Genomic DNA, 22,264 nt, shown 5'->3' with positions numbered 1-22,264 from the left:
GACCACACAGCCAAAAATTTTTATTCTGTCATCTCACTTTTGCCTGTATTTGTAGAGGCTTTGGAAATACACACACACACACACACACACACACACACACTCACTCAAGGGTTTATTAAGATAAAAGCTGATAGACAAACGTTTCATACTCTAAAAGTAGTTTAATGTGTCCTTTAAACTGCCTCTCAAACTGGGTGTTAATGCATGGGTTTTTAAGGATTTCTGTTCTTTACAAATTGTTTAAAAAATTGAAACAAGGTTCATTTACTAATGCTGGACCTTGGTGGTATAAGTAGACCCAATTGAGGTAGGCAGAAATTTGGAGAAAAAATGGGCCAATTTTTCTCCACTGCTGCTGGTTACCATGGAAGATCTCTCTTGTGTTACTTGTCCACAGAAAATTAGAGAGGTCTGAGATTTGGTGGCAGGCTCTTGAAAGCTGCTTTTTTGTGTCTTTAACCAAAAATTTTGTTACTCTGCTTTGGATGTGTATTGGAGATGAAAATCACCTCTAATGAAGTGTACTAAATGGGATTTCCAGAACCCTCATCCAATGCTTCTATGTAGGCCAGTTACTCATTCATGATTCCAAAACTCTCCTTAGTTTCCAGTCTGCCAAGGCACCTTTCAGTATGGTTTCAATAAATTTATCTGGTGCACTATCACAGAATTTGTTCCATTTCTGTCAGAATGCAGCTGATGTATCTGACTGGCTAGTACTTATAAGAAGCATTGTCCTGTGGTCTCTTCCTTTTCTTTTTCTACACACATCACTTTCCAGATCCCAGCCTTTAACGTTACTCTCTTAGACAGTAAGCTCATTTAGGCCTTTTCTCTCTTGCTCAGGCACATACTGGAAAGCTCAAGACAGAAGCAGTAGATGCCACTTTCATATCCTCCTAGCAGATGAGTGCAAGCTCTCATTTTAGTTCTTTTTTCCTCGTCCCGTTTCATTTAGAGGCTGCTTGCAAAACTTGCAGTAGTGTTAGCCTAAGCAGTTTTAATATGGGATTCCTTACGGAGTGGGAAGAGGAACTGGGTTCTCTATTTAGAAGGAAAGTGAGGTAAAGTAGTAACTTGAATCTCCATAAAATGAAGTTGAAAATGGTTTCTTCTTGTCAGTTCTGTCAGTTCCTATTACTGGTTTGTGTTTTAGAAAGGTAAATCATACGAATGAGACTATAATAACACCATATAATCCACTATTTATTGAATGTCTACTGTGTACCAGGCACTGAGCTAGACACTTTTTGCCATGTGCCTCATTTATTTTCTCAGCAGCCCTGTGAAATTTTATTAGTTCAATTTGAAGATAGAGGAATTAACCCTCTTTCTGACTGTGGTACTTACCAGTGTTCCCTGCTAGTTCAGCCTATCACCTTCCACCTGTGTTGTTCTGTTCACTTTATGAATTATCTTCCTAAATGCTATTTTAGAAGATCCCCATCATTTCCCTGTCAGGCAGTTATGGTAAGAGGAAAGAGTGCTGTATTTTGAGTTTCAAAAACTGGGTTTAAATATGAGCTCTGTGGCCTAGTAGCTTTTTGACCCCAAGTAAATTGTATAATGTTGCTTAATATAATTTTACTCATCAGAAAAATGACAAGAATAATACTGTAGTTCATAAAAATTTCTGGAGCACTAATTCTTCGCTAGGTGCTAGAGAGATAAAGATAAATAAAATGTCCATCCCCTTGAGTTCTCAGTCAACTGGGGAAAGAAATAATGCAGAAAACACATAGTGAACAGTGTGCGGGATTGGGAAGAATTTTGGAGGAAATGAAAGCTGAACTGCAGTTTGTAGAACAATTAAGAGTTTTTCCAGGCAAAGAATATAGATAAAGTCATTTCAGGTGGAGGAAACATTATTTGCAGTTATGGAGCCATGAAAGACTATGACATATGTGTGAAATGAGAGTACTTATGCATGGATGGGGCATAAAACAGATTGGGGTGGCTAGAAGTAAACCTGAAGTACTAAGCAGGGTGTAGGCCAAGGAGCCATGATGCCTCTGAACCTGAGGGAGATGAGTTTAAAGAGGGAGGGTCAGTATATGATTCTGTTAATCACTGTCCTCTTGAAAGGCTAGTAATGTTTGATACCCTCAGTACTGGGGCAAGGAAGGCAGATTGAAGGATGAATTCAGGGTTGAGTTTTTATAGTGTGGGAGCAACAAAAAGGCCTGAAAGGGGGTTGAGTGTGCCAGTGAGAAAGAATTCTTTTTTGATCAGCTGGATCAACTCTATGGCCCAGTTTGGAGGGCAGAGTACCTAAACACAGACCTGGCATTTGGGAAGTGTTTCTGACTTGGTGGGAACAAGGTGGTTAGTTAGCATTATCCCTATTTATAGATTGTGAAGTTAAGATTCAGTGACAGAAATGATTTGCCCTGGGTTGCAAGCTACTAAATGGTATAACTGGGATGGACTTCCTAGTTTATTGCTATTTCCACTATCACTATACCGACTCGAGTGACTTTAGGTAAGTCATTTTATCTCTCTGAGCTTCAGTTCTTTCTAAGGATTGTTGTGAGGAAAGTTGGTTTGAAGACACCTAGCATAATATGTGGCACATAGTAGGTAATGGATAAATGTTACTTCTCTTTCCTATACTACGTTGTCTCTATTGAGATAATAGAGGGAAACCGAACAATATGGGACTGGGGGATTTTAATCTGTGAACAGAGTGGATTTCAATGGCCTTATTAAGTGTCCATAAAACTGAGGGGGCTACACTATTCTTCATGTATGAAATAACAAATGCACTTTGAGAAATAACTCAAATTTGCTTACTCCCTGATCTATCTTTGGAGAGATTGCTTTCGTGATTCCTGTCTTCCTGAAGAGTCTGGAGGTGGGGAATGAAAATGTTTGCCTTCTCTCCTCTATCTGCCAATTTAATGGAAGGAGGGTTTCATAAAGCCACTTCCTACCTTATTTGGTACACTTAATGCCTTTTGGTCAGCCGATATCTCCAATACTCCCCTTATGTTAATGTGTAATGAGCTTTCTATTTAATCTACCATGCTTGGAAAAGAATACTCATCTACCCTGAGCATTTTCTCCTGGTCTCAGCCATTAATTATTGGAGCAGGAAGAAACCATCTGCCGCCTTTCTGCAACTACTGTTCTCAGTGAGACTACACATTGCTCCTGCTGCCCTGACAGATGCCTTCCAAGTGACCCTGAGGATAATTAAGGAGGCAGAAGAAGCCTCTGTGCATTTTTTTTTTCAAATTGGCTATTAATCCTTCTCTTATAGCAGGGGCCCTTGGACTTAACGCTGAAGTACTGCGTGAGGAGGAAGACAGAGTCTATCGACAAAAGGTTCTGTTTTGATATAGAAACTAATGAAAGGTAAGCTGCGATCGTATGAATTGGCAATGTCCCCATGTGACAGATACTGAGACTGAGTAGATCTTTTATTTTCCTTTGTCATCTCTTATTGATGAAAGTGAGAAAATCTGTTCATGACATCATCGTCTTGGCTCTTCTGGCTGCCATTCGGAGGAATCCCTGTTAGACCTGGTCCAGAGCTATTTCCCTCTGGGGAAACTTCAATCAGCTTCACCTCACCTACTCTAGGAAGAATAAATCACTCCTAGGATTTAATTTGCTATCAGATACGCAGAGGTCAACATTTGGTGATGCTGCAAGGACAGCATACAAAAATTCATTTTTTAAAAATTTTTTTGTAGTTTGAAGTTTTTATTTAAATTCCAGTTAGTTAACATATAGTATCATATTAGTTTCAGGAGTAGAATTTAGTGATTCATCATCACTTATATACAACACCCAGTGCTTAACATAACAAGTACCCTCTTTAATACCATCACCCAATTAACCCATTCCCTATGCCCACCTCCCCTCCAGCAACCCTCAGTTTGTTGTCTATAGTTAAGGTTCTTGTTTTATGGTTTGCCTCTCTCTTTTCCCCCATCCCATATGTTCATTTGTTTTGTTTCTTATATTCCACATATGAGTGAAATCATGTGGTATTTGTCTTTCAATGACTTATCTTGCTTAGCATAATACAATCTAGCTCCATTCATATTATTGCAGTTAGCAAGATTTCATTCTTTTTGGTGGCTGAGTAATATTTCATTGTGTGTGTGTGTGTGTGTGTGTGTGTGTATACTACATTATACACACACACACACACACACACACACATACACACACACCACAACCTCTTTATTCATTTGGGCTCTTTCCATACTTTGGCTATTGTAGATAATGCCGCTATGAACATTGGGATGCATGTATCCCTTCAAATCTGTATTTTTGTATCCTTTGGGTAAATACCTAGTAGTGCAATTTCTGGGTGATAGGGTAGCTCTATTTTTAACTTTTTGAGGAACTTCCATACTGTTTTCCAGAGTGGCTGCACCAGTTTGCATTCCCACCAACAGGGCAACAGGGTTCCCATTTCTCCACATCCTTGAAAACACTTGTTGTTTCCCATGTTGTTAATTTTAGCCATTCCAATAGGTGTGAGGTGATATCTCATTGTGCTTTTGATTAGTATTTCCCTGATGATGAGTGATGTTGAGCATCTTTTCATGTGTCTGTTAGCCATCTGGATGTCTTCTTTAGAAAAATGTCTATTCATGACTTCTGCCCATTTTTTAACTGGAGCATTTGTTTTTTGGGTTTTGAGTTTGATAAGCTCTTTATAGATTTGGATACTAATCCTTTATCAGATATATCATTTGCAAATGTCTTAGCCTATTTAGCAAAACTCATTCTTTTATCTCCTAATATAACATACAGGAACAAGTGAATTGGAACACATTTTTAATGAGAGATAGAAGGAATGGAGGATGGTAGTGGTATTGAAGAGTTTTTTCTCCATACTTGGTGCAAACATAATAGAGACTTTCCCTACTTTGCAGATATTTTTGTAAACTGGAGATAGTTTGATTATCAACCTTCTGATTTCAGTAAGGCTTTCAAACTTTGTTCATTTGTTTTTCTCCATTACCCTCTTTTCATTTTCTGGATCTTGGTAGTTTTATCAGAGGGAAATTTAATATTGAAATTTTAGAATGAGAGCATTTGGAGTTATTTTGGCGAAAAGCATGTTATATAGTTGGGAAGTTGATCTAAAATTCAGTGAATAAATATTTCTATGTGTTATTTCGGTCTATTATTTCTATGTTTTTGTTACTGCTTAATAGAATAGAATTTAACAAAATGGTCAGATTCCTATAAGGGGGCTTGAAGTTTGAATTACAGTGTCATATGAACAAAATTATCAGTGACTGGAATCATAAAGATTAGACTAAGAGATGAGGGCTCTTTTTTTCAGTCTGGAAAAAAGTAGGAAGTCCTTTTCCCCATTTGAAATTTCTGATTTTTAATCTATGTGATTTCTTTCTTAAAAATGGATGGTCCTGACCAAAGATGGTTGTGATAGTAAACATTGTTACTGGTAACCATAAGGCTGTCACTCATTTTTCCAATAGCTTCAGGCCTAGTTGGAAGGGGAAACTATACTATTTATTGGGGAAAATGACTATTGGCTGTGGCTTCTCTTTCATGAACTTTTAGTGTCTCTGGCTCTGCAACATCAAGGTGCTTAAAAGAAATTAAATTTTTTTATGTGTGTCTAGTTTCATTCTGATTCCCCTTTCAGCTTAAATTTGCAAGCTGCTTGCAAATAATATTCCCATATACCCAAAGCAGTTGCAGACAGTTTGGCCCTGAGGTTAGGGGCTGGGACCAGTTTATCTTCATATATCTTGTACCTAGTACTATGCATGGCTCATGGGAGGTACAACATTTGGTGTTTATTTTTAAATGTATTTTCCCCCTCCTAACACTAAGGAATTCTTAGACTAGAACCCAGGAATTAAAGCTTTGATGTGTCTGTGATTTAAGTTACCACATATTAGGCACATAAAAAACATTCAATCATTGAATCCCTCCCCTATTTTACAGGTGGAGGAAACTGAGACTTGACTACATTAAGTGACTTGCCCAAAGTCACATAGTGGCAAGGCTGAGCTCAAACACTTCTTTAGAGGTTTACAAAGTCCATGTTCTTTTTAATTTTGCTACATCGTCTTAGAATGAGAATAAATATGCTGTGAAATAAAGGATCAAATAAAATAATGAACAGGTGATGAGGTACATGTGTGTACATGGAGTTATCTGAGGGATGTGACATCTGCTTTACTGGCTAGTAAATCTGATATAAAAAACAAAGTCAGACTTCCCAGCAGGCATTGGGTACCTGTACTCATGTCCCTGAAGCACAGAGAGCAAAGAGCTCTTTGAGTCCCTTTTTCTATCTAAGGAATAGAGGATAACTTTTTTCTTTAATTAGCTTTGCTGCCAGTATTTGAAACCACAGACTTATAGCTCATAGAGCTTGAAGTGCAATAATAATAATAACAATAACAAACAACAACTGCTAACATTTGCAGAGTAACTTCTATGTGCCAGGTACCATTCTCAGCCCTTGAAATTGTATAATTTCCTTTATTCCTCACTACAGTCATATGAGGTGACTGTATTTTGCAATTTCACAAAGGAAGACAAGGAGACAGAGAGAAATTAAGCAACTTAGGTAACACTGCTAGCAAACGGTAGAGCCAGGATTGGAATCCAGGAATTTTAGTCTCCAAGCCCACACTCAACCATTACACTGTACTGCACATATGCTGTATATGCCTTTTTGTTCCAGATTGAGTGACTGGGACCTTGGTGAGGGCAAGGGATTTGTCTTAGATAATGGAAGAGCCTGGACTAGAAGTCAATGTTCTTTCTACTTTGTCATCCTGTTCTTATGAGTATTCTTTGAATTTGACTTTCTGTAGCACCTAAGAATCTTCAAATGCTTCTTAAATAGTTACTTATTTATTATTTCAGCTTCTCTTTACAGTTAAGGGAAGACACACACTGCCTTTTTGATTTCCCAGATAGGGAAGCTGAGTTCCAGAATGGGATTAATATCATACCTGATCTACACTGTCTGCTTTTAAGTCTGTTCCCAATTTACTTGTTCTCCTTCTTTTTGCCTTCAGGATTCAGCTGCGCTCCTGTCTTTCCAAAACTATTTCTAAACTTTCTATCCCCATGTAATATATCCAGAAGGTTGGTTATTTGTTAGAGAAAGGTAAACTTGAAAGAATCCAGTTCCCAACGCCAAGTCCTGGTTTTCAGTTGATTTGACTTAAAGAAAATTTGGAGACTTTCCTTTTTAAAATGTACTTTAATGGAATAAAAGAATGGAAGATAGAATAGGAATCCTATGATATCAAAACTGGAAAGGACCTTCCAGTTCATCTTGTCCGACACCCTTATGGATACAGAAACTGAAGCCCATAGAGCCCCAGTTACTTTTCTAGGCTCTCTGAGCTCTCTTGACATTATTCTTATCATTTTATGACTCTGAGAGTCTTAACATAGAAGGAACAAGAGGAACCAGTTTCTCATAATGGTGCAGATACACAGATAATGTGAGGAAGATTTGTGTTTGCAATGATATGGCCGATCTGCAATTCCCAGTTTAGTCATGAAGGTCTAAAAAGGCCATACAGAGTATATCAACTTGGAGTATCTCTGGTTAAAGGTAGCCTACAAGTAAATACAAAAAAATGGTTTTGAGGCCATCTTCGAAGGAGAAGCCTTGTAGCATAGTGGTTAAGAAAGAAGATGGCAGAAAGAAAGGAAAGGAAAGGGAAGGAAAGGAAAAGAAGGGGAGGAGAAAGGGAAGGGAAGAAAAGAAAAAGAAAGAGAAAAAGAAAAGGAAAGAAAAGAAAGACTGCTGGACCGGAATTCCTAAAATCAAATTCTGGCTCTATACTTACCCACTGTGTGAACGTAGGGGAGAGCTCTGTGCTTCAGCTTCCCCTTCTGTAAAATAGGGATTACTATATAGTACCTGTTTTATAAGGTTCCTGGTAGATTTCATGAATTAATACCTATAAAGTACTTAGAACAGAATGTGGTACATAGTGAGCACTCAATAACTGTTAGTTATTATGTCATAAAATTGCTTAAGTCAGCAAAAAGGCCTCCTCCCTGTACTGAGCCAGTGTGCATGTTGTTGAATTATTTCCCACTAGAAATACTCCTTGGACATCATAGGTGGTGGAAGTAGCACAGACATCTTTTTTGTGGCTGAACATGCTTATTCCTAGTGCCCAGAACAAACTTCCAGCTTCCAAGAGAGAAAGGCAGAGAGAGCCACAGTTAGGCTCAAGTGCAATCGAGCCAATTTAAGTATGTATAATGGTGAGGTGTCTTGACATCTGACTCTATTTCCTTGCCTGACCCTGGCATGAGGCTGCCAAGATACCACCTTCTCCAGGGTTCCAAAAGATACTGTTTTGTAAATGTTCCATTGTTTTTTTGAGTAAAGGAGGTTTTGAAAAATTGGAATTCTGTATGTGTCTGCTCGGTGTGACACCTTCCAGGGCTGATAGGGACCCTAGATCAGCCTCTCTAGGCTGCTTTATAAGGTTCCTGGTAGAACCAGGTTCCATTCTTTAGGTGACTTTTCTGCTTTAAACTTGTCATTTTTTTCTATAGGCCAGGAACCATAACTTTGCAAGCTCTTTCGGAAGCTAACAGAAGGCTATGGATGGAAGCCATGGATGGAAAAGAACCTGTAAGTTACGTGAGGACACTGTAGAAACTTAGCAATATAGTCCAATGTATGAGTACCCTTAGTGGTACTAGTGGGTCTAGGACATTTAAAGAGTCAGATCTTCAGACTCAAAATTTTAGAGTTAGAAGGAATTGTTTACTCAACATTTTTTGTTTAAAAAGTAAGGCAATTTGAGTTCCATAGAGGATGAGGGACTTCTCTAGGATTACTATCTGAAAAGACATAAAAATTGGGCCTATATAGAATCCAGGTTTCTTAGCTGCTTGCTTCAGTGTTAGATTATGCAGCTGTGCCTACAAGATCTTCTTAAAGAAAATTAAGCCCTTTTGTCAGTTTATAAAATTAATGTGTTCATATAGAAAGGTGGAAAATAATTTTCATAACTGTGAATAAGGATTTATTAAGATTTTATTCAAAACAGTTTTGCTGCCCCTATTTTACATTCCCATGTCAGCTTACTCTCTTTAAGGGTACAGCTGTTGGAGAAGATGGTGCTACCATCCTATATCCCAAGATGTACCACTCCATTTAGAACATTGTTACACAGGAGGACAAGCAATACCTTAAAGGGTTTAGTGATTGTCATAGAAAGACCAATCTGAAGAGTCAGAAATTCCTGAAGAGAGTTTTTTTTTTCTTCAGTATCTTCCAAGTAAATTTCTTCTAGTGGTGTATGAAATAATATTAGCTTCCTACTGTTAGATTTACAAAAGCCTGAATTTGGATCCCAGTTGTGCCATCAGTGGTGGTGTGACTTTGGGCAAGGTATTCTATCTCTCTGAGACTCAGTTTTCTTCTCTCCAGTAAAAAGGGTTGAATCATCTCCATTCTATCTACCTCACAGAGTTGCTTTGAAAAATTGAATGAATGGAAGTGGGATAAAGAATGAGTGTGAAGCTACTGAGATTCCATAGTATTTGTGTACAGTCTAATATCTTTGTTTTGTTCAAGGCAAAAATGTGCTAAGAGGGGAAATACTCCAAGGTTTTCTTTCTGTGTCTCCTTGGTGCCCTGGAAACTAAAGAGAAGTGCACAGATTTCAGAATGTACTTATAGCAACCAAGAAGGTAGCAAAGAGAGAAGGGGTGTTATGAGGATTGTCATACAGGAAGTAGCCCATGACCTGTTGCTCCTCCCTCCTTCCCAGAAGATTGGAGCTTAACTATTGCATGCCTATGATGTTTCTCGAGGAATATGGTAGCAGGCTCAGTGAAACATTTTATTCTTGATTCCGTCATTGGAACTTGTTCTCCCTTTAGGTTTTAAAGATCAAAGGATGCAGATGGCTTTTTGTGGAGAATGATATTAGAACATGGGTCCACTGAATGTGGATCCTTAACAACTCGATTATGCTAGACTTTTCACAAATAACTTGTTTATAAAAGTGGCAGCAAGGGCTTCCCAGAACAGAAATCTCTCTCATTGAAATATCCATGGGTATACACACATATGCAGAAAGTTTTCTCTTAAAAGAAGAGTTTGTTAAAGTGGACTGTAACAGATACCGTACAGAAGGTTTATTTCCTGAAGTTTCACATTGTTATTGTTGCTGCCTTGATAAACACCCCATTTCACTAATTTTATACATGATATGCATGCCTTTGCTTAAAGTATCACAGAAGATTAGGACTTTAAGGAACATCTACTCCAACTCAAATCATTTTAGAGATATGAAGTTTGAAGAATAGAGAATGAAAAGGACATGCCCAAGATTTTATAATGAATTAGAGGTAGAGCCAGGCTAGACTTCAAGAGTCAAGGATCTCCTGTTTGGCCTCTCACATAGCTATCATGATGTGTATTTCACGATAACTCAAAGAAATCTTGGTCAGTGTGTGGATCTCTTTCAGACAGACACTTGCTTTTCTACAGAGAAATACCCATTAATTAGCCTTTGGGGTAGGAGGTTGGTATTGGGCACATTTAAATTTTACCATCAATGCCCACTACCCAGGTCCCATAAGAAGACTGTTTCTCTTGCTCTATCAGAAAAATTCTCCAAGTTTTACATAAGTAAATCTCTAAAATAGGTAGGCAACAACTTCAGCTACAGTGAGCTACTTGGAATCTAGTTTAGTCTTCAGATTTGTTAAATCAGTTGTTTTCTAGGGACCTAGTCAAAGATGATTCTGTTTAGCCCACTTTTCCATTAAAGCCTTAGAGTCACTAATGGTTTTGATGGACTTTCTGGGGAAAGAGAGTTAGTATTATTTGCTGTACTTACCTATAGTGATTCACAATAGACATGGCTCTTTCTTTCTCTTCTTTTGTAGATATACCACAGCCCCATAACAAAACAGGAAGAAAGTGAGTCAAATTTACAATCTATTGACATTACAAACTGCCAGTTTTCCTGTCATCTGTGATATGTAATATTGATTCAAGTGTGTTTATGGATGCAACTGTGTGGAGTAGAATTCAGACCTATTTTTTTTTTAAATATGTCTACTTATTGAAATAAGGAAGTCACTTTATCTTGGCTTATGTTGTGGGCAGTAATATTAATATAGAGAAGAACATTATCCCTTTCTTGTTCTAAACACATGATAGAAATTATGTGCATTTCTAGCCTACCATTTCACGTTTGATGTTGCTACTACCTAAAACAAACATAATGCAAAGGGATAATTAAAGCATTTTGTGTAATAAGAGTAAAAACTCTAAGTTCCCCCTGAATACAAAGACCTTTCCATTTAAGAGTATTGGAGATGAAAAACCATACCCCTTATTCTCTCACTGCAGTCTCCTAACATGATCAATAAATACTTGGTAGGTAAAGCTTGTTAGTGGATCTAACTTTGTTTTCCTTTATTTGAAACAGTGGAGCTGAATGACATAGGGTTCAAGTTTGTTAGAAAGTGCATCAATGTCATTGAGACAAAAGGTAAGATTTGAACCGGAGTATTGGCAGTGTTTGAATCTGGTCACTCTGAATTTATCCTGGGTCAATTTCTTGAAGGTAGCAATGATGTCATTTATTGTTCAGGACTCATTTTAGGAATGAAGACTATATACCTTGAACACTAGACACAAATTTGTAAAATTCCAGCAAGTTCCAAACCAGTGGTATCCAAGCATATTGGAATAATTTGTGGTTTCCTCCTTTTAAAGAGAAATAGCTTAATTAATCAAATGGTACACAGTTCTAAGTTATACAAGAGATCTGCTGTACAGCATAAAGCTATAGTTAATAATACTGTATTGCAGGGGCGCCTGGGTGGCTCAGTCGGTTAAGTGTCCGACTTCGGCTCAGGTCATGATTTCACGATCTGTGAGTTCGAGCCCCGTGTGGGACTCTGTACTGACAGCTCAGAGCCTGGGGCCTGCTTCAGATTCTGTGTCTCCCTCTCTCTCTGACCCTCCCCCATTCATGCTCTGTCTTTCTCTGTCTCAAAAATAAATAAACATTAAAAAAAATAATACTGTATTGCAGACTTAAATGTGCTAAGATGGTAGATTTTGTATTGAGTTCTTATTGGAAAAAATACTAAAGAAAAAAGAGGACAGCAGAAAACTTTTAGAGGTGATATATATGTTTATGCATAGATTATGGTGATGGTTTCATTTATCTCCAAACTCACCAAGTTATATCTATTAAATATGTACAGCTTCTTGTATTTCGAAAACAAGGCAAAGAGCTTCAAATGGCTTTTAAAGTATTCTGAACTACTAATGGGCACTCCTCAAGTAGTGTTATGATGGTTCCATCACAAATAAATAAGAGTTCAATTTCTGCCATAATACATATTGATTTAAAAATTTCTGGCTAAATGGGTGATGGGCATTAAAGAGGGCATTTGTTGGGATGAGCACTGAGTGTTATATGTTAAGTGGTGAATCGCTAGGTTCTATTCCTGAAACCAACACTATACTCTATGTTAACTAACTTGAATTTCAATAAATAAATTTTAAAAAATTGATGGGGTGCAAAGCTTAACTCAGACAAATGGGGAATCAGTGTTTTTCCATGTTCATGATACTCTCTAGATTCTCGCTGAGAATATTTAGAATGTGGGCATGTAGTATATGAGTCAAGCCTCTTTTTTTCCTTGAAATGTTGCTTTAATCTTTCCCCATACACAAAATAGCCTTTTGTTTCACATTTGCCATAGTTCAGGCCTTTCTTCCTTTATATTGATGCTCATGGGCAGCTTGATGATTGATATTTCCTCCTTTTTCAGTTAAACTCTAGCTCCTTTCCAAGATGGCAGCACTATTCTCAGCCATCTGCTGCTATCAAACTAAGCATATTTTTCTATTTACTAGAGTGTATATTCTCTTCTGTTCACACTAATGAAACCTCCGTATAATCCAAATGAAAGTATGGAGAGAATAATTTGGAGAGCTGCTTCAAAACTGGCCCCCTGTTGCAGGGAAGGGATAGAAAGCTAGGAGAGAGTAGGGAGACCCTTTCTTGTTTGAACTGATGCCAGGGTGAAAGTACCTACTTTTTCTACCTAGAGGGAAATGAAAGCTCTAGCTGTATAAACAAAACTGACATGATTTTCTTTTCCCTAGGGATCAAGACAGAAGGATTGTACCGTACTGTGGGCAGCAATATCCAGGTTCAGAAGCTGCTGAATGCCTTTTTTGGTAACAAATTAATTTCATTATTCTCATTGGAAATTGTGTATTGAAAGAAATGTGACTATAAAAGAAATGAGACATTGCTTTAGCAATGGTTGTAGAATGTTTTAAAAATATTTTCAAAGGAGAAATGTACACATATTTGCCAATCCTGTGTCAGAGACAATCTTGCCTTGAAGAAACAACTAGCATCTCTTCTCCACATCATACTCACTCATCAAAGCCTTTGCAATCTGGCTTCTACCCCAGCCTCTCCACTGAAAATATTTTCACCAGGCTTAGAAGGTATCATCTGTGAAATCTAGGGGACAATTTTCAGTTTCTATCTTGCTTGATCTCCTTGTTGACCACTCCCTCCTTTTTGTAGCTTTCTCCCTATGTGACTTCTGTGACTCAACATCTTTTGATTTTTCTAAAATCTTCTATGAAACCTTTCAAGTGACTCTTGTCAGCTCCTTTTTATTCTTCCCATCTTCTCAATCTTGTCTGGGTATTTTCAAGCATTCCATCTCTGTCCCCCTTTACTTCTTCTACATGTTTTCCTAATGAATAAATATTAACCTGGTTATCTGTCACATTTTTTTCAATTTTGTATGTCTAGTAATTTTTTTAACTTTCAAAATTCCAGTTAACATACAGTGTAATATTAGTTTCACGTGCATAATATAGTGATTCAACACTTCCATACGAAAGTATACTCATTAATCACAAGTGTACTCATTAATCCCATCACCTATTTCACCCATCCCCCCACGCACCTCCCTTCTAAAAACCATTACTTTGTTTTCTATAGTTAAGAATCTGTTTCTTGGTTTGCCTCTCTGCTTTTCCCGCTATGCTCTTTTGTTTTGTTTCTTAAATTGCACATATCAGTGACAACATATGGTATTTGTCTTTCTCTGACTGACTTACTTTGCTTAGCATAATACTCCCTAGCTCCATCCACATAGTTGCAAATGGCAAGTTTTCATTCCTTTTTAAGGCTGAGTAATATTCCTGTGTGTGTGTGTGTGTGTGTGTGTGTGCACTCACACACGCGTGCATGCGTGTCACCTTTTCTTTATCCATTCATCAGTCAGTGGACATTTGGGCTGTTTCCATAATTTGGCCATTGTTCATAATGGTGGTATAAGCATCAGGGTGCACGTATCCCTTTGTGTTAGTATTTTCATATTTTTTGATAAGCACCTAATAGTGCAATTGCTGGATCATAGTATATTTCTACCTGTACCTCTTTGAGGAACCTCCATACTGTTTTCCATGGTGGCTGCACCAGTTTGCATCACCACCAACAGAGCAAGAGAGTTCCCCTTTCTCCACATCCTTGCCAACACTTGTTGTTTCTTGTGTTGTTAATTTTAGCCATTCTGACTAATGTGATATGATATCTCATTGTAGTTTTGATTTGTATTTCCCTGATGATGAGTGACGTTGAACATATTTTCAAGTTTCTGTTAGCTATCTGGATGTCTTCTTTAGAAAAATGTCTGTTCTGGGTGCCTGTTTGGCTCAGTCAGTTGAGCGACTGACTTCAGCTCAAGTCATGATCTCCTGGTTCATGGGTTTGAGCCCCACGTTAGGCTCTGTTGCTAATAGCTGAGAGCCTGGAGACTGCTTCAGATTTTGCGTCTCCCTCTTTCTCTGCCCCTTCCCCTCTTGCATTCTTTCTCTCTCAAAAATAAATAAACGTTTTAAAATTAAAGAAATAAGAAAAATGTTCCTATCTTCTGCCCATTTTTAACTGGATTATTTGTTTTTTGGGTGTTGAGTTTTATAAGTTCTTTAACCCTTTATCCAATATGCCATTTGCAAATATTTTCTCTGATTCCCTAGGTTACCTTTTAGTTTGGTTGATTATTTCCTTCACGGTGCAGAAGCTTTTCATTTTCATGAAGTCCCTGTAGTTTATTTTTGCGTTTGTTTCCCTTGCTTCAAGAGACATTCTAGTAAGAAGTTGCTACAGCTGATGTCAAAGTGGTTCTCTAGGTGTGTTCTCTAGGATTTTTATGTTTTTTTTTTTTAGGCCTTTCATCCATTTTGAACTTATTTTTATGTATGGTGTAAGAAAGTGGTCTAGTCTTATTCTTTTGAATGTAGATTACCAGTTTTTGTAATACCATTTGTGAAGAGATTGTCCTTTTTCCATTGGATAGTCTTTCCTGCTTTGTCAAAGATTAATTTACCATATAGTTGTGGATTTATTTCTGGGGTTTCTATTCTGTTCTGTTGATTGATGTGTCTATTTTTTTGTGCCAGTACCATACTGTCTTTATCACAACAGCTTTGCAATATAACTTGAAGTCCAGAATTCTGATGCCTCTAGCTTTGGTTTTCTTTTTCAAGGTTGCTATGGCTATTCCAGGTCTTTGTGGTTCCATAGAAGTTTTAGGATTGTTTGTTCTAGCTTTGTGAGAAGTGCTAGTGGTATTTTGATAGGGATTGCATTAAATGTGTAGATTGCTTTGGGGAGTATAGACATTTTCAAAATATTTATTATTCCAATCCATGAGCACAAAATGTTTCTCTGTGTAATCTTTTGTCATCAGTATTTTATAGTTTTCAGAGTACAGATCTTTTACCTCTTTGGTTGGGTTTATTCCTAGGTATCTTGTGGTTTTGGATGCAGTTGTAAATAAGATTGATTCCTTGATTTCTCTTTCTTCTGCTTCACTGTTGGTGTATAGAAATGGAACAGATTTCTGAATGTTGATTTTATATCCTGTGATTTTACTGAATTCATGTATCAGTTCTAGCAAGTTTTTGGTACAGTCTTTCAGGTTTTCTACATAGAATGTCATGTGATCTGCAAATAGTGAAAGTTTGACTTCTTCCTTGCCAATCTGGGTCTTTTATTTCTTTTTGTTGTCTGACTGGTATGGCTGAGACTTCCAGTACTATGTTAAATAACAGTGGTGAGAGTGGACATCCTTTTCTTGTTCCTGACTGTAGAGGAAAAGCTCTCAGTTTTGCCCCATTCAGGATGATATTAGCTGTGGGTTTTTCCTACATGGCTGGCCTTTCTTATGTTGAGTAGTGTTTCCTCTAATCCTACTTATTTGAGAGTTTTTATCATGAATGAATATTGTACTTTGTCAAATGCGTTTTCTGCATCTTTTCAAAGGATCATATGTTTCTTATCCTTTATTTTATTAATGTGGTATAAATAAATCGCACTTGGTCATGGTGAATGATTCTTTTAATATACTGTTGAATTCGGCTTGATGGTATTTTATTGAGAATTTTTGCATCCATGTTCATCACGATATTGGCCTGTAGTTCTCTTTTTTTAGTGGAGTCTTTATCTTGTTTTGGTATCAAGGTAATGCTGGCCTCAAGAATGAATTTGAAAGTTTCCCTTCCACTTCTGTTTTTTGGAAGAGTTTGAGAAGAATAGTTATTAATTCTTCTTTACATGTTTGGAGAATTCACCTGTGAAGCCATTTGGCCCTGGACTTTTGTTTGTTGGGAGACATTTGATTACTGATTCTATTTTTTTGGTGTTTATTGGTCTGTTCAGGTTTTCTCTTTCTTCCTGTTTCAGTTTTGGTAGTTTGTATGTTTCTAGGAATTTATCCATTTCTTCCAGGTTGTCCAATTTGTTAGCATATAGTTTTTCACAGTATTCTCATATAATTGTTTGTTCTTCTTTGGTGTTGGTTGTTATTTCTCCTTTCTCTTTTGTGATTTTATTTATTTGGGTCTTTTGTCTTTTGTTTTTAATAAGTCTGGTTGGGGTTTATCAATTTCATTAATTTTTTAAAAGATCTATTTCATTGATCTGTTATATTGTTTGTTGTTGTTGTTGTTGTTGTTTCTCTATAATTTATTTCTTATCTTTATTATTTCCCTTCTTCTGCTGGGCTGAGGTTTCATTTGTTCTTTTTCTAGCTCCTTTAGGTGTAAATTTAGGCTGTTTATTTGACATTTAATTTCCTTCTTCAGGTAGACCTCTATTGCTATGTACTTTCCTTTTATGACTATATCTAGTTATTTTTATTAAATTATAAAATTATGGGTTTTGCATGTCCTGATTTTGTTGACTTCTTTTAAAGACTACTGAATTTTCTTTTATAGGTAGCTATTTGTAGATCAGCTTGGTTCATTAGGTGCTTCTTTTTAAGCTTGTTAGTACAAATATAAAGTATCTTTTACTGGCTAGGTTAGGTGTACTACTAAGGCCTGACTTCTTTTGTCTCTTCATTCTTATTGATTGTAACTTAAACATCTCCCAACTCTGTGTCGCTTCTTGGAATTGTTCAGTTTAAATTCCCTGATAAAATCTATGAATATTTGTATCTTGGCCATTCATGGCTTGGTATTCAATGATAGTATCCATAGGGCCCATAGAATAAGGTGTTTTTCTTTTTCTTTCTTTTTTTTTTTTTTTTTAATATTCTTCCTCTATATAGCTCCCTCTTTTCTGGTACACTGCCATGCAAATTCTTTCTGCCCAAGTCTCTCTGAACTCTAAACTTTGTCTCTTCTACTTAATAAGACTTCTATGTCAGCTTGAGTTCTCATTTGCTGTGCTATCCTTCAGAAAGTGCTTTCAGGTAGCAACCTGTGGTAATGGTAGGACTTTGTTTCCCTTTTTTTTGAGAGTCATACTCCTATGCTTCATAGCTAAGAGCTACAAACTCAGAGCTACAAACAACTCTTTCTAATATTATGTCCAGGGTTAATTGTTAAAGTAGAAAAGCAAGTCTAGTACCAGTTACTCCATCATGGCCTGGAGTTGAAATCCTTCTGTGTGGGTTTGCTAGCACCTCTGTGCTGGAAGCACCCAAAAATCTCTAGTCTAGACATTATCTCATGAGTTCTAAAGTCATTTATTCAGTTTCTCACTGGACCTGTGCTTCCCAAACATATTTATGTCATGACACATTGGAATGATCGTATCTGTATAGCACACTTTGATAAATGAACAAAACTCATCATGCCTGAGGTAATAAGGCTCCAAGGGCTGAAGGAATCAGAACTGGAATTGTTGCAGACTCTCTCTGTACGTAGATGTTCCAAAGATATGTGTATTTTACATGTCCAAAATTAAACTTAATTGTTTTTATCTGTCTGCAAACTTGCTATTCTTTCTTTTGCGGAATTATAGTGAACTATCTGGTAAGCAAAATTTTCGCAGAGTCAGAAAACAAATTGAGTGTGGAAAGCTGCAGTTTGGATAAAGCATGTATTTTTTGTCTTTGATGCATAGCTTACCTTCCATAACCATGTAGCCATGACAAACCAACCCTGTTAGTATTTTAGAGTGCTACAACATCTAGTAATGTCAAGTATGGAGTTTTTGCATTACGTATTACATCATTAGTGCCTCAATATTTGCTTGTGTTTATCTCTTTATATTCTTGACTTTTAAAAATTCACATTGTCTTATTCCTAGCCATTTACATCCTATTTTGTAAGCCAAAGGACACTTTTTTTTTTTATATATAAAAGGGTTTATAGCATGGCCCAGAATATTTAGTCTCTGAAAAATTATTGAACTCAGATTAACTGTTTAGAATTCTGTGTGCAATATAACTATTAACTTTTTAATATTCTGTGTATAGTATCACTATGTTCTTTTACCTAATATATAATAAGCTAAAAAATATGCCATTCTCAGTATCTTACTGATTTTGTTACAGGCTTCAAGAGGCCTGAAATGGTTCCCTCAAATCATACATAGCAATACAATTTGGTTCACATATCATGAAAAGTGGTAGGGTTGGCATATTGCATCTATTTAACATCAAGCTCCAAATATATTTGTTTTGGCATCACTAGCACATAAAGCATTACAGGCAATTGGAAAAGAGAAATCACAGTATTCCCTTTTGAATATTTTGAATTCCCTTTTGAAAAAACAGACTGCTTCTTGAACCAACGTCTTTTGTACTATTTATATGAAGCACATAAGAAGAATATATTAACTTTGAGGTAATGTAAAAGTATTCTTTTTTCTGATGTGGAGTATATACTTCGTTTCCTCTATCTGAACTCCACTGCTTCTCATTTTCTTCCCACTCTTTTTGCTTGTCTTCTGCCTCCTCCTATCTTGATTTATGAACCCCTTTCTCATTTTAGACCAGTATTACAGTTCACCCTTCTTTTCTTTTGAATCTTTGAAAGATTCAAAATCTTTGAAAGAATTCTTTGAAAGAAAAGATGAACATTTCTTTCAATGGTTCATCCAGTGTTTATTGAATGTCTACTGTATGATAGACATTAGTGTTTATGGCTGCTGTTTACCTCGCTTTATCTTTGTTTTTTTTGTGTGTGTGTCTCATTCTTTACATATTCCTTGCCTTCCATTCTGATATACTTTGTCAATTTACTTTCATAAAATTTCTCCCATTAGCTCACATTGGAGACCCTTTTAGTTACAAGTAACAAGTCAATCAGAAGTGAGAGACTAGTTTTCTCTGGATCAAACCTAGCTGTCATCTGGGAAAACTGAATTTACAGAATTCTCAGGTAGCTAGTACATGCTCTAGTATTTTTCTATCTGTATTTTTTTAACCAAATGCTTGGACCTCTAGGAATCTAGTATCCTGCACAATGGCTGATAGAGAAAATATTTGTGGAATGAATGAATGCTATAATGATAACCTTAAAAGACACAAAGCTTATGACACAGTACTGGCCACAGCAAAATCCAACTATAGTTCCATATTCATATATTTTCATGTACCTTTAATAGTGGTACAAGTAATTAATTGTCAGTTACATTTAGCAGAGTTCCACATACTTTTTCAAATAAATTAAAAATTAGAAATCAGCAAAATTTGTAGAATAAAAATACTCAGTGTGTCCCATTGTTGTGTGAGTATACATTCTAAATTGATTTCACAGATTAATCAGCCTGTACTTGCACTTACAATATTACATTCCATGGTCAGTACACCTACTGCTAAAATATAAACTGAGGCATACTAAAAATTTTAAGAGCTAATTTGAGCAAAAATCAATTTGAATTTGGCATCATTCGGTCTAGCAGATTGAAAAGAGCTGCAAGGCTCTGTACAAAATCAAACACTTTTATAGGCAGATGAGAGCAGCAACAGGAAGTTATATTGGGTAAAAGTAGGTTGCTTATTGCAAGGTTACTTTCCTTTAGGGGATGACAGGGTCTGTCAGGCATATAACCTAACTAGTGCTAATCAGGTGATTCCTGATGGACTTGTTTAGGATTCCACTACTGGGAAAGCCAAAATAATAATTAAGTTTCAGTTTTGAGAATGTGGTGATTAACACAAGTGACTTCATTTTTGGCCTGTTGTCTTATTTTCTTAAACAAGTCCCTCCCTTTTGAATAGACTCTCAGCCTAACTGAGGGATGTGATCAAAATTTAAGGCATTAGTGCTATTCCCAGCTACTGCATTGGAGTGCTCACAGTTTTGTTTTGTTTTGTTTTATTTTGTTTTTTTTTTTTTGCTGAATCTATCTGGTATTCACAGGTCACATCAGGTTCACATGCTTTAAGTTGGTCATTCTCTTCACTCCTTTTCTGACATTCTGATCTTAGGTAGGTAATTTTCCTGGTGATTAGCAGATGTGAGCATGCACTTAAAGCTTTTGAGAGAATACACGTGTACAGGGAAACTACTATGATTATTAGAAGCAAGATAATTCCCAAGGTCTGGAGTGTACATCAGAGCCGTGGTTCCCAAGACTCAAACCCATCAGAATCAAATAAGTCAAAGAAAGACCCCATTGAAGAAGTTGATCTCTTAATCCAACTAACTTGTTCAGTAATCTTTTGTAGCTGAATCTCAACTTCCCCAGAAGTGTCAGTCCAGTTGAAGCATTTGGTATTGGCCATAGCACAAACACCTCTTTGCACAGCTAAAAGATAATCAAGGGATATTAAAAGCAATTTTGGCCATAGAGTCTAGGGATTTTTGTTTGGCAGCTATCGTTTGAGCAGTAGATTCAGGTATAGTCACCAGAGTTAAGGAGCATTACCTTCCTGTGCATTAACAGAGAAGACAAGTAAGAAGTGAAAAGCAAAAGGAATAAAAGCTTACTGTTGGAGATGAAGATCTCAATCTGCAATCTTGGGACAGCTGTTTACCTCAGGATGCAATATGATTCTGTGGGGGAACCTCCCTAGTCAGTATTAATTTTATATCTGCAGCTGGTATGCAGCTCCAAGAGTTTGGGGATTTTTTTTTTAATTGGGAGTTTTGGACCTAAAGTTCAGGTTCCTGAAGTTTTATTTCTGTCTGGGTAGTGAGGAGGACCTGGTATAGTCCCTTTCAAGGAGGTTCAAGAGCACTCTTTATTCTAAATGATTCCAAATTAGAAAAGTTAGAGAAAATTATAAATGTTTGGAAAATTGTAGCTTGTAGCCTGGATAATTGAGGAAACTAGCAGAATTTAGAATCCAGTCCAGTGTAGAATTATATAACAAAATATCAATGACAATGAGCAGGGCTATAAGTTGACATTTACAGACTTTTGTCATAATTTTCTACAGAAACATTATTTTTCTCTACAATCACCCTCATTTCTATCAAAGATAATCCTAGTAAGACTAATTTGTTTGCAAAATAAATTTAGTCTCATTCCACTGGCCTGGTTATTTACATAAGTACAGCAAAAATAGTGATTGACTGTATAGGCTCTTTTTAAATCTGCTATGCTGGAACTTTTCATAAAGAATCTTAGATTGGACTTTTAAAACCCTCTCCAGGCTAAGAAACCAAGCCAAACACTCACCATCAGACTTCTGGAATACCTTTAGATTTGGATGGATTCCTTTCTTCATGAAATCCCCAGGAGATCCTGAGGTCCCTGGGCCTGTGAGGAAGTGACCTTCTTTACTCACCTTGTTAGACTGGCAAGAATCCTGTAAATAAGGTCCCAGGCTGGTTTTTCCCAAGGGCTTTATTGATTGCATAAAGTCAACCTTAGTTTCTTAAAGCTGTCTGTTCATATTTGGTTCTATGCATATTCTTAAATATAACATTCTAGTCAAAGCATTGGTAACATAACCAATGTCTTCCAGTTGTGTCTGAAGAGAACAGATTCTTGTTTCTAAGTTTATTTATATTGAG

At 36.7% G+C, this 22,264-nt stretch overlaps 1 protein-coding gene across 6 annotated transcripts in view; it reads left to right on the top strand.

Annotated features, from left to right (window-relative positions):
- OPHN1 (oligophrenin 1) overlaps positions 1–22,264 on the top strand; it is a 618,968-nt gene that overhangs the window by 347,255 nt on the left and 249,449 nt on the right. For 5 of the 6 annotated variants that reach the window (XR_006710966.1, XM_045472066.1, XM_045472064.1 and 2 more), the window contains 5 exons: positions 3,263–3,357; positions 8,542–8,620; positions 10,894–10,927; positions 11,442–11,504; positions 13,139–13,213. Coding sequence is in view for 5 of the 6 variants with exons in the window: in XM_045472066.1 (XP_045328022.1) it covers positions 3,263–3,357; positions 8,542–8,620; positions 10,894–10,927; positions 11,442–11,504; positions 13,139–13,213 (346 nt within the window). In the remaining variant the exon portion in view is untranslated. The remainder of the gene's footprint in view (positions 1–3,262; positions 3,358–8,541; positions 8,621–10,893; positions 10,928–11,441; positions 11,505–13,138; positions 13,214–22,264) is intronic. The other variant, XM_045472065.1, reaches the window with a different exon arrangement.

Source organism: Leopardus geoffroyi, chromosome X (assembly GCF_018350155.1).
Source record: "Leopardus geoffroyi isolate Oge1 chromosome X, O.geoffroyi_Oge1_pat1.0, whole genome shotgun sequence".
Classification (NCBI taxonomy): domain Eukaryota; kingdom Metazoa; phylum Chordata; class Mammalia; order Carnivora; family Felidae; genus Leopardus; species Leopardus geoffroyi.
Note: the sequence above shows the minus strand (reverse complement) of the source record. Positions and strands in the feature narration are given on the sequence as shown.